Source organism: Balaenoptera acutorostrata, chromosome 11, assembly GCF_949987535.1.
Source record: "Balaenoptera acutorostrata chromosome 11, mBalAcu1.1, whole genome shotgun sequence".
In the NCBI taxonomy this organism is placed as follows: domain Eukaryota; kingdom Metazoa; phylum Chordata; class Mammalia; order Artiodactyla; family Balaenopteridae; genus Balaenoptera; species Balaenoptera acutorostrata.
The window spans coordinates 89,731,326-89,748,241 of NC_080074.1; the positions used below are offsets into that span (position 1 = coordinate 89,731,326).

Consider the following 16,916-nt stretch of genomic DNA (forward strand, 5'->3'; position numbering starts at 1 on the left):
TCCTCTGCGATCACATTTGAAACAGAGAACACCTTTCTTCTTTAGGTAAACCTTTTTTTTTTTTAAATAAAAAACTTGATTCTAATGATTTAACAGGTTAGAAATTAGAGGACTTTCTTTTGTTTTTCAGTAGGTGACGGTATAGCACAAGTTTTGGTTACTCTTACCTGAGCTGCCTCCGGTATATTTGAGAATGAGCATTTTCCACCCTCCAACACCTCTGTCAGAGGTGTAGCCTGGTACTTTCACTGTCAGTGCTTGTGACTCTGGGGTTGTTGGTTCCTTGCTGCTGCCAGTGTCACCACCTGGGTCACTGGAATGGCGATGCCTCCACGTTCCAAGATCTCATGAGTCACAGGCTCCTCCACCACAGAGGGAGGGAAAGGGTGGCTTGGAAGCCAGGTGCCTCTGCTGTGTCCAGATTTGTCAGATTCATGGGTGCACCTGCTGTGGTTGGAAGGTGTGTCCCAGAGTTATGGGCACCTCCCAGACTAGAGGAAAGCATCGCAGGTTCTGTTGCCACTGCTGTCCAATTTCCTATGGCTGCGGGCACGGCTATGCCTGGGAGGCTGGAGCTGTATGTACTGCCTCCCCTGATGCTGTTAGGTTCTCTGAGACAGCAGGCTGGGCAGCCATGAATGGGGATTATAGGAACCGCCTCTGCTGTGCCCCAATTCCACCTCCTCTGTGTATTCCAGTCCACTCAACTTTGGATGTACAGATGTGTGGAATTCTCTGGAGTCCTGGTGTGTTGGGCAGAGTCACCTTTGTTAGGCTGGGGATGTTTTACTGGTTGTAGATTGAAGGGGACAGAAAAAGGGAGAATCTCACTTTACCATGATTCTGATGTCACCCACTAATTAGTCTTAATTTCAGAATATTTGTAATCTAAAATTACTGTGCTATTTGCATTCCTGAGATAAATTGATTGTTTTCGTCTCATCTTTAAATTGTAAAATTGCTTAGAAGAATTCCTAGCTAGAATGCTTTGTGAATGTCATTACTATTAGATCTCAACTTCCATAAGGTTTAGTTTAATTTTGAAATGAAGGTAAGTATTATAGAGTTACTATACTACTTCCAAACAAGATTGGAATACAATTTATTGTATGTTTCAGAAAAACTAGGTTATGGATACATTGTACCTCTTTTTTTTAAACCTGGCTTTATTTCATACCTGGATTTCATATCTCATATTTTTCCCCTTCTTTCTTCTGATACCCCCCACCCACTGCACTGTTTTCTTCTTAGCAAAAGTAGAAAATTATTCATGGATTATCTGGTGTGCATGTGATGCAAGAAAAAATAATGTATTTTGCAATCAGAAGGTCTAGATCCAGTTGTCTTTTTCTTAACTTACTAACCTAACAAAGATGAAAAAGTTACACAATTCACTGAACTTCAGGTTCCTAATCCATTACAAGATAATATATAAATAGTTACCTTACCTTATTTATTTAATAGGGTCACTGTAAAGTTCAAAGGAAATCATGTTCATGAGTTCATGGATATGGTTTTGAATGTCTGTCAATGTACCAAACATGTTTGGAATTTGGAAGGCTACTATAGATTTATCCTCTCTTTTTCTTCTTATTAGTATAAGACTTGTTTCTGAAACTTTGCTCCATTCACACTCTTCAATGACTATATTGTTCTTTGCACTAGTGGAAGAACAGGAAGAGTGTTGAGTGCCAAAGCCCTTCCTACCACCTCTATAAGACATATCATAACTGAGTTAGAAGCAAGTATATTATAGAGTGAAAAAATTATAAAGCCCTTGTCTAATACCCAGCCCAAAGATTTAATTTTTATTAAATATTAACCTTATACCTTAAAAATATTTCCTTGTCTTTGTAAATCTACATCTCTTTTATTTAATTTTGCTTTATATACTTTTAATACATTGAGACAACCACTTTTTAAAAATTTTTGATATTTGATATCTTTCTTCTCTTTTCTATTATTTACTAATTATAGGCAATTATATTCCCTTAAAGTTCACTGTGGACAAATAAACATCTTATGGTTAATTCCTTTTGCATTTTTACAGAGTTTATCATTTTTATTTTCTGTTTATTTCCATGCATTTTTATTTGATTCATTTCAGCCAAATTCTATGTATTCACTGACATAATCCCTAGCTTTTGGTGATATCCTGGTAGTTGACTATGCGATTAGCTTTAGTGCTTACAAATTTTAAAGTGCTTTATAAAAAACTAACATCTTTTGGCATAAAATATTTCCTTAATCATTTAAATATATATGAATTCTGGGAGAAAAATGATAAATAGATAACTTAAGAATATCTATATGAATGTGCCACACCAATGCATATTATAATTAAAATATTAAAAGTCAAAGACAAAGAGAGAATTTTTTAAGAATCAAGAGGAAAGCAACTTTTCACATAGAAAAGAACCCCCAGAAGACTATCAGCAAGTTTTTCAGCAGAAACCTTGCAGACCAGGGGAAATGGGATGATATATTCAAAGTATTAGAAAAAAAAAAAAACCCTACCAGCCAAGAATACTACATTGAGCAAAAGAAACCTTCGAAAGTGAAAGAGAGATAAAGACTTTCCAGGACAAACAAAAGCTGAGGGAGATCCTCAACACTAGACCTCCCTTACAAGAAACGCTAAAGGGAGTTCTCCTAGTTGAAATAAAAGAATACTAGACAGCAACATGATACCATAAGAAAGCATAAAACTTGTTGGCAAGGTATATATAGAGACAAATACAAAATACTGTATTACTATAATAGTGGTAAATAGGGTAAATCACTTATAATTCTAGCATAAAACTAAAAGACAAAATTTTTTTTAAATAACTACAAGAAAATATTTTAAAAGATAGATAAGTAGATGTAAGCTATGACAGTAATAATGTAAAATATGTGGAGGGGGAGAAGTTAAAATGTAGAGTTTTTATGTGCTATTGAATTTAAGTTGTTATCAGCTTTAAAAGATGGTTATAACTATAAATATTTTATATATGCCCCAAGGTAACTACACACAAAAAAATTTACAAAATATACACAAAAGAAAAATAAAAAAGGAATCAAAACGTATCAGCACACACAAAAAAAATCAACAAAACACAAGGGAAGTAAATAAGAGAGGAAAAGACAAAAGAACTACAAGGCTCTCAGAAAACAATTAACAGTGTGGCAATACTAAATCCTTCCTTATCAATAATTACTTCAAGTATAAATGGTTCAACCTCCCCCAATCAAAAACTATAAAGGGGCTGAATGTATGTATTTTTAAAAAAAATGTTTTTTCTGTTTTTATTGAGATCAACATGTGATTTTTATTCTTCCTTTGTTAATATGATGTATCACATTGATCGATTTGCAAATATTGAATCATCCTTGCATCCCTGGAATAAATACAACTGGATCATGGTGTTATGACCCTTTTTATATACTGTTGGATTCAGTTTGCTTATATTTTGTTTAGGATTTTTGCACCTATAATCACCAAAGATATTGACCAGTAATTTTCTTTTTTTGTAGTGTCTTTGGTTTTGGTATCAGAGTAATAGGGGCCTCATAGAATGAATTTGAGAGTGTTCCATTCCTTCAGTTTTTTGGAATAGTCTGAGAAGGATAGTTACTAAATCTTGTTTGTATGTTTGGTAAAATTCCCTGATGAAGCCATTCGGTTCTGGACTTTTGTTTGCTGGGAGTTTATTATTATTATTATTATTACAAACTCAATTTCACTACTACTGATTGGTCTGTTCAAATTGTCTATTTCTTCTTGATTCAGTCTTGGCAGGTTGTATGTTTCTAGAAATTTGTCCATTTTTTCTAAGTTATCCAATTCATTGGCATGTAACTATTCATAGTATTCTCTTATGATTTCTTGTATCTTTGTTGTATTGATTGTTATTTCTCCTCTTTTATTTCTGGTTTTGTTTATTTGGGTACTCCCTCTCTTCTTCTTGATGATCCTGGCTAAAGGTTTATCAATTTTATCTTTTCTACAAAAACAGCTCTTGGTTTCATTGATCTTTTCTATTGTTTTTTGATCCCCATTTTTCCTCCTTGATCTTTATTATTTCCTTCCTTCTGCTGACTTTGGGATTTGTTTGATTTTCTTTTTCTAAATTTTTTAGATGATAGGTTAGGTTGCTTATTTGAGATCTTCCTTGTTTCTTAAGGAAAGCCTGTATTGCTGTGAACTTCCCTCTTGGAACTGCTTTTGCTATCAATACATTCCATAGATTTGGGAGTGTTGTGTTTCCATTTTCATTTGTCTTGAGGTATTTTCTGATTTCCTCTTTGATTTCTTCGTTGATCCATTGGTTTTATAGTAGCATGTTATTTAGTTTCCACATGTTTGTTCCTTTCCCATTTTTCTTTCTGTAATTGATTTCTAGTTTCATACCATTGTGGTCAGAAAAAAGGCTTGATATAATTTCTATCCTCTTAAATTTGTTCAGAATTATTTTGTGTCCTAGCATGTGATCTATCCTGGAGAACATTCTATGTGCACTTGAAAAGAATGTGAATCCTGTTGTTTTGAGGTGTAATGTCCTATAAATATCTATAAAGTCTAACTGGTCTACAGTGTCATTTAAGACCACTGTTGCCTTATTGATTTTATGTCTGAATGATCTGTTCATTGATGTAAATGGGGTGTTAAAATCCCCTATTACTATTGTATTATTGCCAATTTCTCCCTTTATGTCTGTTAATATTTGCTTTATATATTTAGATGTTCCTGAATTGAGTGCATATATGTTAATGAGTATAAAATCCTCTTCTTGTATTGATCCCTTTATCATTACATAATGCCCTTGTTTGCCTTTGTTATAGTCTTTCTTTTAAAGTCTATTTTGTATTGCTACCCCTGCTTTCTTGTTGTTTTTGTTTGCATGAAATATCTTTTTCCATCCCCTCACTTTTCACTCTGTGTGTGTCTTTAGCTTTGAAGTGAGTTGCTTGTAAGCAGCATATAGAAGGGTCTTTTTTTTTTTTCATCCAGTAAGCCACCCTATGTCTTTTGATTGGAACATTTAGTTCATGAACATTTAAAGTAATTATTGATAGGTATGTACTGATTGACATTTTATTACTTGTTTTCCAGTTGTTTTTGTAGTTCTTCTCTATACATTTTTTCTTCTTTTTGTTTCTTCCCTTGCAGTTTAATTTGAAATCCATTCATGATAAAAACTCTCATTAAAATGGGTATAAAGGGACCATAGCTCAACATGATAAAGTCCATCTGTGACAAACCCACAGTTAACATCATACTTAATGGTGAAAAGGTGAAAGCTTTTTCTCTAAATTCAGGAGAAGGACAAGGATGCCTATTCTTGCCACTTCTATTTAACATAGTATTGGAAGTCCTAGCCACAGCAATCAGACAAGAAAAAGAAACCAAAGCCATCCAAATTGGAAGGGAAAATTAAAACTGTCACTATTTGCATGGTTCTTTATATAGAAAACCCTAAAGCTTTCACCCAAAAACTGTTAGAACTAATAAATGAATTCAGCAAAGTGTCAGGTTACAAGATTAACATACAGAAATCTGTTGTTTTTCTATATCTAATAACGAACTATCAGAAAGAGAATGTTTAAAAAATTCCATCAAAAAGAATAAAATACCCAAGAATAAACTTAACCAAGGAGGTGAAACAACTATACTTTGAAAACTTTAAAACACTGATAAAATTGAAGATGATACAAAGAAATGAAAAGATATCTTGTGCTCTTGGATTAGAAGAATTGATATTCTTAAAATTTCCATACTACCCAAAGAATCTGCAGATTTAATGTAATCTTTATCAAAATACCCATGACACTTTTATAGAACTAGAACAGGTAATCCTAAAATTCATATGGAACCACAAAAGACCCTGATTTGCCAAAGCAATCTAGAGAAAAAAGAACAAAGCTGAAGGTTTCATTCTCCCAGATTTTAGACAATACTACAAAGCTACAGTAACCAAAACAACCTGGTTCTGGCACAAAAACAGACATATACATCAATGAAACAGAATAGAGAGTCCAGAAATAAACCCACACATCTATGGTCAATTAATCTTCAATAAAGGAGGTAAGAATACACAATAGAGGAAAGACAGTCTCTTTAACAAGTGATGCTGGGAAAAATGTACAGTTACATGCAAAACAATGAGATGAGAACACTTCCTCACACCATACACAAAAAAAAATTAAAATGGATTAAAGAGCTGAGTGTAAGACTTGAAACCATAAAACACCCAGAAGAGAACATAGGCAGAACACTGTTTGACAATTATAAATTGTAGCAACATTTTTTTTTTTGGTTCTGTCTCCTAAGGCGAAAAAATTAAAGCAAAAATAAACAAATGAGCCCTAATTAAACTTAAATGTTTCTGTACATAAAGGAAACCATGGATTAAAAGAAAAAGACAACCTTTGTAGTTGGAGTTAATATTTGCAAATAATATGACTGGCAAGGGGTTAATATCCAAAATATATAAACAGCCCATGTAACTCAATATAAAAAATAATTAAATAATTGGCAGAAGACCTGAATAGACATTTTTCTAAAGAAGACATACAGATGGCCAACAGACACATGAAAAGATACTTAACATCACTAACTATTAGATAAATGCAAATCCAAACAACAATGAGATATCACCTCACACCTGTCAGAATGGCCATCATCAAAAGGTCTACAAGTAATAAATGTCGATGAAGATGTGGAGAAAAGGGAACACTGTACACTGTCAGTGGGAATGTAAATTGGTGCAGCCACTTGCAGTATGGAGGTTCCTCAAAAACTAAACAGTATGGAGGTTCCTCAAAAAACTAAAAATAGAACTAACATATGATCCAGCAATTCCACTCCTGAGTACATATCTGGAAACCTCAAAAACACTAATTCGAAAAGATATATACACCCAATGTTCATAGTAGTGCTATTTACAATAGCCAAGATATTGAAGCCACCCAAGAGTCCATCAACAGATGAACAGATAAAGAAGATGTAGTGGGTATACACACACACACGCATACGAATATTACTCAGCCATAAAACAAAGTGAAAATCTGCCATTTAGAGCAATGTGGATGGACCTAGAAAATACGCTTAGTGAAATAAGTCAGACAGAGAAAGACAAATACCATATGATATCACTTATATGTGGAATCAAAAAATAATACAAACAAATGTATATAGCAAAACAGAAACAGACTTACAGATACAGAAAACAAATTAGTGGTTACCAGTAGGGAGGGGGAAAGGAGGAGAGGCACATTAGGGGTATGGGATTAAGAGATACCAACTGCTATGTATAAAATAGATAAGCACCAAAGATATAAGGTATAGCACAGAGAATTATAGCCATTTTCTTGTAATAAGTTCTAGTATAATATAATCTGTAAAACTACTGAGTCTCAGGTATATAGAGACTATATACCTAAAACTAATATAGTATTGTAAGTCAACTATACTTCAATTAGAAAAATAAAAATTAAAAAGAAAGAAGACTCAACTATGACTTATGTATAAGAAACTCACTTTAGGGCTTCCCTGGTGGCGCAGTGGTTGAGAATCTGCCTGCTAATGCAGGGGACACGGGTTCGAGCCCTGGCCTGGGAAGATCCCACATGCCGCAGAGCGGCTGGGCCCGTGAGCCACAACTGCTGAGCCTGCGCGTCTGGAGCCTGTGCTCCGCAACGAGAGAGGCCCGCGCATCGCGATGAAGAGTGGCCCCCGCTTGCCACAACTGGAGAAAGCCCTCGCACAGCAACGAAGACCCAACACAGCCAAAATCAATCAATCAATCAATCAAACATACGCATCGGATTCAAGATCCTCATTAAAAAAAAAAAAAAAAAAAAAAAAAAAAAAAAAAAAAGAAACTCACTTTAGATCTAAAGACACACAAAGACTGAAAGTGAAGTGATGGGAAAAGATATTCCACACAATTGGTAACCAAAAGAGAGCAGGGGTGGTTGTATTTATATCAAACAAAATAGACTTTAAGTAAAAAATGTCACAAGAAACAAAAAGGACATTATATAATGATAAAAGGGTCCATTGACCAGGAAGATTTAATAAGTATCTCTATCCCTATCTGTCTATCTATCTATCTACCTATCTTTCTATCCCCAACATTAGAGTACCTAAATATATAAAGCGAACATTGACACAACAGAAGGGAGAAATAAAGAGCAATACCATAATAGTGGAAGATTTTAATACCTTATTTTAAATAGTGGATGGAAATAATAAGGAAATGGATAACTCAAACACCACTATAGACCAAATTGACCTAAAAGACATGCAAAAAACGTTCCACCCAATGTCAGTGAAATACACATTCTTTTTAAATGTACACGTACCTTTCTCCAAGATATATCACGTGTTAGGCCACAAAATAAGTTTTAACAAATCTAAGAAGATTGATATCATCCCAAGTATCTTTTCTACCCACAATGGAATGAAACTAGAAATCAATAGCAGAAGAAAAACTGGGGAATTCACAAATATGTAAAAATTAGGCAACACCCTCTTGAACAACAATATGTCCAAGAACTCAAAAAGGAATTTAGAAAATATCTCAAGACAAACAAAAATGAAATCACAAAATACCAAAACATATGGGATGTACAAATACAGTATTAAGAAGGAATTTCATAGTGATAAACAGCTACATAAAAAAAGAAGAACGATCTCAAATCAGCCACCCAACTTTACATCTCAATGTGCTGGACAGTGATTTCATTCTCACATGTACAGCAAGATGACAACAATCTGGCCAAAACAAGTAAGATTGCCTGCATGGTCCCTTGCAGCATATGTAGAGAAGTTTCGAGTTAGCAGGCTGGCAGTGTGTATAAAGTATGTTAATTGCTGCCCAATAATAAAGACCAGAGAAGCAATAAAAATAGTAGTAGCTAACATTTATTGAGCACTTACTATATACCAGACATTGTTCTCGTGTTTTACTTCTGTTAGTGGATTTATTCCTTACCATAATTCTGTCAGCCAGATGCTATTATTTCCCTTTCACAGATGAAAAAACTTAGATACAAAGAGGGCAAATGAATTCCTCTAGGAAAAATATATATATTTACAGGTTTTGGAGATTAGGACATGGACATCTTTGCATGCCATTACTCTGCCTACCTATGAATATATTAGGTAGCACGGCAAGGGGGTCTTAAGGTTGCAAATGGAGTTAAGGCTGCTAATCAGATGACCTTGAAGAGGTTATCCTATATTATCCTGGTTAACTCAATGTAATCCTAAGGGTCCTTTAAATGTGGAAAAGGGAGCAGAAAAGTCAATGTCAATGACCATCACTGACCATCACTAGCTTTGAATATGGAAGAGAATTATTAGTCAAGAACTTTGGGCAATTCCCAGAAGTTGGAAAAGGCAAGGAAATGAATTGTCTTTTAGAGTCTCCAGAAAGGACACAGCTCAGCCAAGGTCTTGATTTTAGCTCACTGAGACCTATTTCAGACTTCTCAACTTCAGAATTGTATGATTATTACAGAACTGTGATAAATTTGTTTTGTTTTATTTTATTAAAGACATACATACACATACACACCTATACATATGTGTGCATTTGAATGTCAGTGTCAGGAGGTGATAAATGCTATGAAGAAAAATAAAATTTGGTTCAAGAGTTATGGATAGGAAATGCTATTTTATATGGGGTGGTCAGGGATGAGGTAATGTTTAAATAGAGATTTGAATGAGATGAAAGAGCGAGATATCTGGGAGTCAAACATTTCAGATGAGGAAAGAGCAAGTGCAAGCTTCTCCAAGTCAGAAGTGCACTTCACATCTTGAGAAACAGCAAAAAGTCTAATAGGCCAGAAGAAGGTTAGCCAGAGGAAAACTGTGGGGTAGGGATACTGTTGGTGGTTACAAATGGGATGGTTATCCTAATGATTTCCAGAAGGGGAGTGGGAATGAAGGTAGAATGGGAGACCTTTTACTTTTACCCTATTATTTATGTTTTTTGATAATGATGCACTACTTTTGTGTTTTTAAAGAATTTTCATTACAACGCAGCGGTACAAGAAATCTGAAGCACAGAAATGACAAGTGTAAAGATGAACAATGTACTGGCAGGATTTATATAACCTACTTGGTTCAGTTCAAAAATTGAGGGAAAGGGGTAAGAAATAATCAAACTATGCTGTTGTTATTCTAAATTATTATCTATTTGCACTTTTACACATTTTTACCTGCTGAGTCTGTATACCCACATCAGTAACAACGTGTATTTGTGTGTGTGCAGGCAAATATGCTTGCTTGAAACTCAATTATTCAGTATAAAGGGGAATTTTTAGAAGTACAGAATGAGGAAGATTATTAAATAGCCCACTTACAAATCTGTGCTTACCAGAACATCTTGAGGGTATTAATGTTATGGAAACCCACAGGTACCTTAGCAACACGGAGTACAATTGAGCTCCTGGGACTTGCAATCAGACTGCCTAATTTCAGACCTTGGCTCTACCACTTTCCAGCCTAGGGACCTAGAGAAAGTCATTCACCCTCTAAGTTTTTTTTCATGTGTAAAAGGGAGATAATAGCATATGGCTGACTGAATTGTTGTAAGGAATAAATCCATTAGTAGAACTAAAATACTAGAGCAGTGTCTTGCATTTAGTAAGTGCTCAATATACTATTACTGTTATTGCTTCTCTGTTCTTTATTATTGGGCTGCAATTAACATACTTTATACACACTGACAACTTGCTAACTCGAAGATTTTCTCCAAATATGCTGCAAGTGACTACCCAGGCAATTTTATTTGCTTCAGCTAGTTTGTTGTCACCTTGAATGCACGTGCAAATGAATCACTGTAACCCTCCATGTTTAAAAGCGAAATAAGCCAGCACAACCTACTACCCCTAGGCAATCGCATGTGGTCCAGTTGCATTAGCCAGTTCTTTCTCCTGGTGACTGCTTTTCTGTTTAAATATTACTTAAATATTTCATCAGAACTGATTTTACCAATAATCTCTGAAAAACAAACAGACTTCATGTTCCCTGGACAAAGTTAAAACAGACTTTATATAACATGATTGCAATTGAATCTGATCTCTGGTCTTTATTCAGCTAGATAAGACTATAACTTTGAGGAAAACATTTTAAATATTGATCAAAGTCAACCCTGATTGATTTTTTAATTTCCTCTAGTCTTCTCTATGGGGGTTTAAAGGCTTTGATTTAGTTTTAAGAGTTTTCCATTTACAACCTAGATGACTTCACGCAAACTTCTCAACTTCCTTGAGTCTTTGTTTCCTTGACTCTGTGCTCAAGGATTGCTTTTTCCTGTCTGTGAAAATCGCAATACAGTCTATATCATTCAGTGTCTCACCATTTTGTGACAAAAGCAAGAGACAGGATTATCACTTTTACCCACTTGCATATGGAAAAATTAAATGACTTTCCTAAGTCATCAACTAGGTCTTTGGGCCAGGTCTTTTAGTTCCCTTCAGACTATATTATTTAAGTTAATAGAATAACAAATGCTGTTCTTTAAAAAAAAAAAAATTAAATAGGTCAAGACCACAAAGTGATTCACAAGACTGATAAATCTTCTCTGTTTATAGGTCAAATGTAAGAATTTTTTTTTTACATACTATCCATTACACAGAGACTGCTTTTATTTTAGTCACATATATAAGTATCTTTTTGTCCATCAAGAATCAAAGAGAAGATATCAAAACCTTTCTAAATTTTCAACATTAATAAATTCTTAACTAGAAATGTCACCAAAGACCTTTTTTTCAGATTTAAAGATTGATTTATATTAAGATGTATATCATTGTGTTAATATTTTAATGTATGCTTCAGTCAAAAACTCTAATTTGAAATATAATGTTCTTTTAAAAAACTGGCTGCTTTTTCTTTAAATCAAAATTCTCCCTTTACTTATTTTAGTTTGAAAACATGAAACGCATTCCACCTTGAATCCATTGCAGTAGTTTCTAGTTTTCCTTTTCTCAGAATGTTGTGCCTCTGCTGTCTTACTCAAATGTTGATTTTGGTCCATCATTGAGCTGCAGATATCATGTGAATGTTTTCAATTTTTGTCGATGTTTCGTTCAAAATGATCACCTTTTTGGGGAGGAAAGGTATAATTTATTTCACTTTAACAATTCAGAAATGAGAAAAGCCTCAAGGTCAACATCAATCAATCAATAATTCCACTAATATTCATTCAGGACCTACCATGTCCTGAGCACTGGAACACAAAAGGAAACACACACTCACACACACACTCACACACACAAACACACACTCACACATATACAAATTTCTAGCTTTAGCGAGATTGTAATTTAGGAAGATAAATTTATGGAGGGGAACTTGAAACAACAAATAAATAAGGTAATATAGAATCACACACTAGATTAGATTAAATAAATTATTAACAATTACCTATTAGAAATAAAATTTTGTTATATTTTCTGTATATCTACATTATAAGATTTAGGAAGGCAAATAAGTGTTTAATTCATCTTTCTGGTTTTACAAAATGCCAAACAGTACCTTGCATATAGTAGATAGTCAAAATGAATAGAAAAATAATGTAATTAATTATAATTAGAGTGGCCTAAAAAGGTTTCAGAGAGAAAATATTAATACCTCTGGAACCAGGCTCAAAAAGCAGAGAAAGTTTGGATTTGTTAAAAAGAGCTTAGTGTACTCTAAGTAACTGGTAGAGGGACTGTGGCCGTGCTTGAACTTACCATCACCATGATTCCACTTTATTTTAATTTTGTTTATTTATTTTTGAAGAGAGAGTATATTTGAAGTTGAAAGCACAAAACATCAAAAATGACATATAGGAAAACTTCTTCCTCTAACCCTCATCCAGCTTCTCTTTCTGAGGAAGAGTATTATTAGCTTTCAATGAATCTTCTCCAGAAATACAATATGCATTTTTAATTAAATACACAATATTTTCCTTTTTTAACACAAATAGCAGCATACTGTTACTACAGTTATCTGCCTTTTTGCTCTGCTTTATATACTTAACTTTATATTAATATGGCTTACTCAGTTTTCTTATGGTTGTAGGGTATTCCATTGTCTATAGTCTATCTACCTAGTTTTATGTCTAGGTAGGATCTAATTTAGATTAGGTTGCAACTAATTATTTCATATTAGAAAAATTTCTTAGTATGTCTTTTGATTTATGTGTGATCATTTCTGTAGGATAAAATTCCTACAAGTGGAGTTTTGAGGTCAAATGTAAGAGGGATTAAAATTTTGAGAGTTATTAAGCCCCTATCTTAAAGACTAGTAAAATGAATCAACTTATTTCTTAGATTTGATCTTTTTTGTAGAATAGTGTGTTCTTCACTGAGGTTTAGAAAATGTATTCTTATTTATTCATATGTGCATAATACATATTTATGTAGCAAAAATACCTATTTATGTATAGAAACAAGCATAAGCATAGATATATGATTACTAATAGGGCACTAATCATACAGTATATTTAATACATGTTCTATATACAGTTGATTGTCATTATTTGCAGTAGTTGTGTTCTATAACGTTCTTGCAAATGCTGAATTAGCAATTACTAAACATTGCTCCTAGGGGAAATACAGGGTTTGGTTCCTGTTTATCTGTGGTCACAACATTTTTGTCAACCAATCAATACATAACCTTGTTTTGTGTCTCCTTCCTGTTAGACACCTTATTTAATTTGTATTATTGATCACAAACATTGAATCTGTGGACAATAGCACTTTGCAGCTCAAGCCTGAAGGAAGCTTATGTAATTCATGTATCTTTTCCATCAGGCACATCACAGCTTTCTTGAACTTAGGAATACTAGACAGCACTTCAGCATTATGCTTGAGAGTCATTTTAATAGCAAAAGCACACAAATGCAAAAAATGGCTCTAAGTAGACTGTGAAAAGGTCACTTGTTTATATTAGGAGAGCAAAAACAAGAAAGCAGAGCCATATCTTATATCTTGTCCAACCTCAGCTGGGAACATTCATGTGGGAGAACTCAAATTTTTTACCACTCTGCAGGTATGTGAATGACCATGAAAGAGCAGCAGTATTGATTTGAGGGTGACAAATCCATTTTAGTGAGTAGGAAAATTCACAAATACAGAATCCACAAACGATGGGGATCAACTGTATATTCTATTCATTAATTCATGCAACAAGAATTTATATATAAAGTCCATCAATATACATAATGCATATTAAATGGCTAATGTACAAATACAGAAATGATAAATATCTGAAGATATTATCACTTGTGTGTATATGAATGTATATAAACATACACATGAATGCAGAAACCCACACCCATGTACATGTAAGTGAATCCTAGTTATTCTATACTTCTGGCATGTGGTCCATATATACCTGGACCTGTTCAGTTACTGAGTGAAGTGGAGTGAGGAGGGAATCAGTAGTTTGGTCCCAAAGTCATAGGCAGCCTTTTGATAAATTTTATGTCATTCTTACATGAACACCTCTTTCTGTATCTTTGTTCAGGACTTAAATGTTAGGAAATCATTTTTACCACTTAATGCTCTGAATTATTTGAAAGGTGGATACCTTTCACCCTTTAGCTTTAGTTTTTTGTTTGTTTGGTTGGTTTGGCTACTCAACAAACATTCCTGAATGCTACGATCTCACCACTCCTATCCTTGTTGATTGCCACTGATGAAATTATTGTCCTGTCTCCCAGCCTTCTCCCTTTCCTATGCATATCACATCCATCCTTAGAATCTTTCAGAGGTCTCTTGTACCACACAAAATAAAACTCACATATAGTATTTGATACTCTTCCCAAACTAAAACCAGCCTTTGTTTTTAGTCTCAATACACCCATAAACATTTTCCACCCTATGGAACTACTGTCCCCAGAAGAAAGGTCTCTGCCCACCTGTATGTTTCTTCTTAACCTGTAATGTTCTTCTTCATCTCTTATTTGTAATTCTGCCCCAACTCGCCCCTCTTAGATATTTTCCCGTTGTTACTCCTGGTTGAAATAACCTTTCCCACATTGCTGCTCCATCGGACAATATCCCTTGTAATGTAATCATTCCTTTTCCCTGTATTTCTACTATTTTCCCAAACAGACTGCTAGACCACACCTCTCTCCTACATATTGGGGAAAAGTGTCCAGATAAAAAGTTGGAAATGTAGGCACTTTTACCTTATTTCTGAAAAAGATTAAATTATAACAAATCACTACATAGTAATTAAAAGGTTGAAATATCATTTCAGGGTTGACTCTAAACACCATATTTTCCACATCACCATGGCATTTTAAGCCTGACTTGAAGACATTTAACAATTTTTTCTCTGGACATATTTTTTTTCTCAGAGTTCTAAACAGCTAACATGTAAATGAATTTTGGGGATGCAATACGTTTATAACATAAACCACGATGCTCTGTAAGACAGGCATTCAGATGTAGTATTGCAACTCTTCCTTGAATAATAGTACAGTCCAGTTCTGCTCCCTTTTGATTGGCGTGGAGCAGAGGGAAGAATCTCACCAGCCTCTGCTTATCTGTGCAAGCTTTTTTTCTATTTGCGTGATCATAGAAAAGCAGTGCAATCCAAGTGACCCAGGTTCTACCATGTACAATACCTGTGGTACTAAGGAGGGACAAAGGGAAAACAGCATTTACCAACTTCTTAAACCTTTTATGGGTCTGTAAATAATTTAATAATTTTTAATTAAATAATATTAATAATAATTATAAGGGTAGCCACCTTCCTGAGTTGGAGAAGGGAACTAATATTTTTGAGTCCTTAGTTTGCGCAAGAAACTGTGCTGAGCAGAATTTTTTTCTCATTTAATCAGAGATAAAATCATCTAGAAAACCTCTTCTTTTGAGTTGAAGCAAGGAAAGTTGAGGTAAGGGGCTATGAGGCACACCCCATTTCTTGATGTTTGCCAACTAACTCTCCAACCCACATTATTTTTTCAGACTTGAAGTTCCACTTGAATAGAAAGTAATAGGAACGGGATTTCAGTCTTTATTTTTAAATTATAAATGTCTGATTTTCTGTATTTTATTTTTAAAAACATCAACCTGAGGCTCTAGCGCTTCTAGAGCTACCTCTAGAAGGGATAGTTAATAAGTTTTCAAGGTTTAGAACATAAGGGTGTAGAAGACCCATAACATAAAATATGTAATATTTATCATGTCCATCAAAACAATTTTTTCCCTTGAAATTTCTGGAAGTTTCTCACATATAGGAAACATTGAAATTCGAGAATCTCAAAGGTTCTTACCTGGACTTAGGATCCTACAGCAATGGCCACAGGTCCATCCCTTTATCTGTTGTTATAGTCTCTTGTTAAATAGTTAGCTGTTTGTTTTTTTTTTTTTTTTTACAGTCCAATGATGATTAACTACCTTCTTAGGTCATTGTCCCAGGCAAATAGAAGAAAATTAACTACTTATCCTAAGAATCTCCTCTGCATGCCTGTAGTTTAAAGATTATGTTAATAATTTCTCAGAATTTACAAATTACTTGTATGTAAAAGTTCAGAAATTAAGCTTTACTTCTGAGAATAATTTACATTTGCTTACTCAGTTAAGTTGTTTGCATATTTTTCTTTAAAAATACAAATACAACAGATTATCCAAAGTGATAAAACAATTCCACATAGAAAAGACTGCAAGGCAATTTTAAAAATTTGTCTACACAAGGACCTACTGTATAGTACAGGGAACTCTGCTCAGTGTTATGTGGCAGCCTGGTTGGGAGGGGAGTCTGGGGGAGAATGGATACATGTATATGTGTGGCTGAGTGGCTTTGCTGTGCACCTGAAACGGTTACAACGTGGTTAATTGATATACTCCAATATAACATAAAAAGTTTAAAAAGAAATAAATAAAATAAAAAATAAAAATGGGGAAAAAATTTAAAAAAT

At 34.1% G+C, this 16,916-nt stretch overlaps 1 protein-coding gene across 1 annotated transcript in view; it reads right to left on the bottom strand.

Moving 5' to 3' along the window:
* SLCO1B3 (solute carrier organic anion transporter family member 1B3) overlaps positions 1–16,311 on the bottom strand; it is a 75,846-nt gene extending 59,535 nt beyond the window's left edge. Inside the window, exons 1-2 of the mRNA XM_007194817.2 lie at positions 16,272–16,311; positions 11,946–12,097 (exon numbers count right to left, since the gene is read on the bottom strand). Of these exons, the coding sequence (XP_007194879.2) occupies positions 11,946–12,035 (90 nt within the window). The 5' untranslated portion in view covers positions 12,036–12,097; positions 16,272–16,311. The remainder of the gene's footprint in view (positions 1–11,945; positions 12,098–16,271) is intronic.
* Between the last annotated feature and the right edge of the window lie 605 nt (positions 16,312–16,916).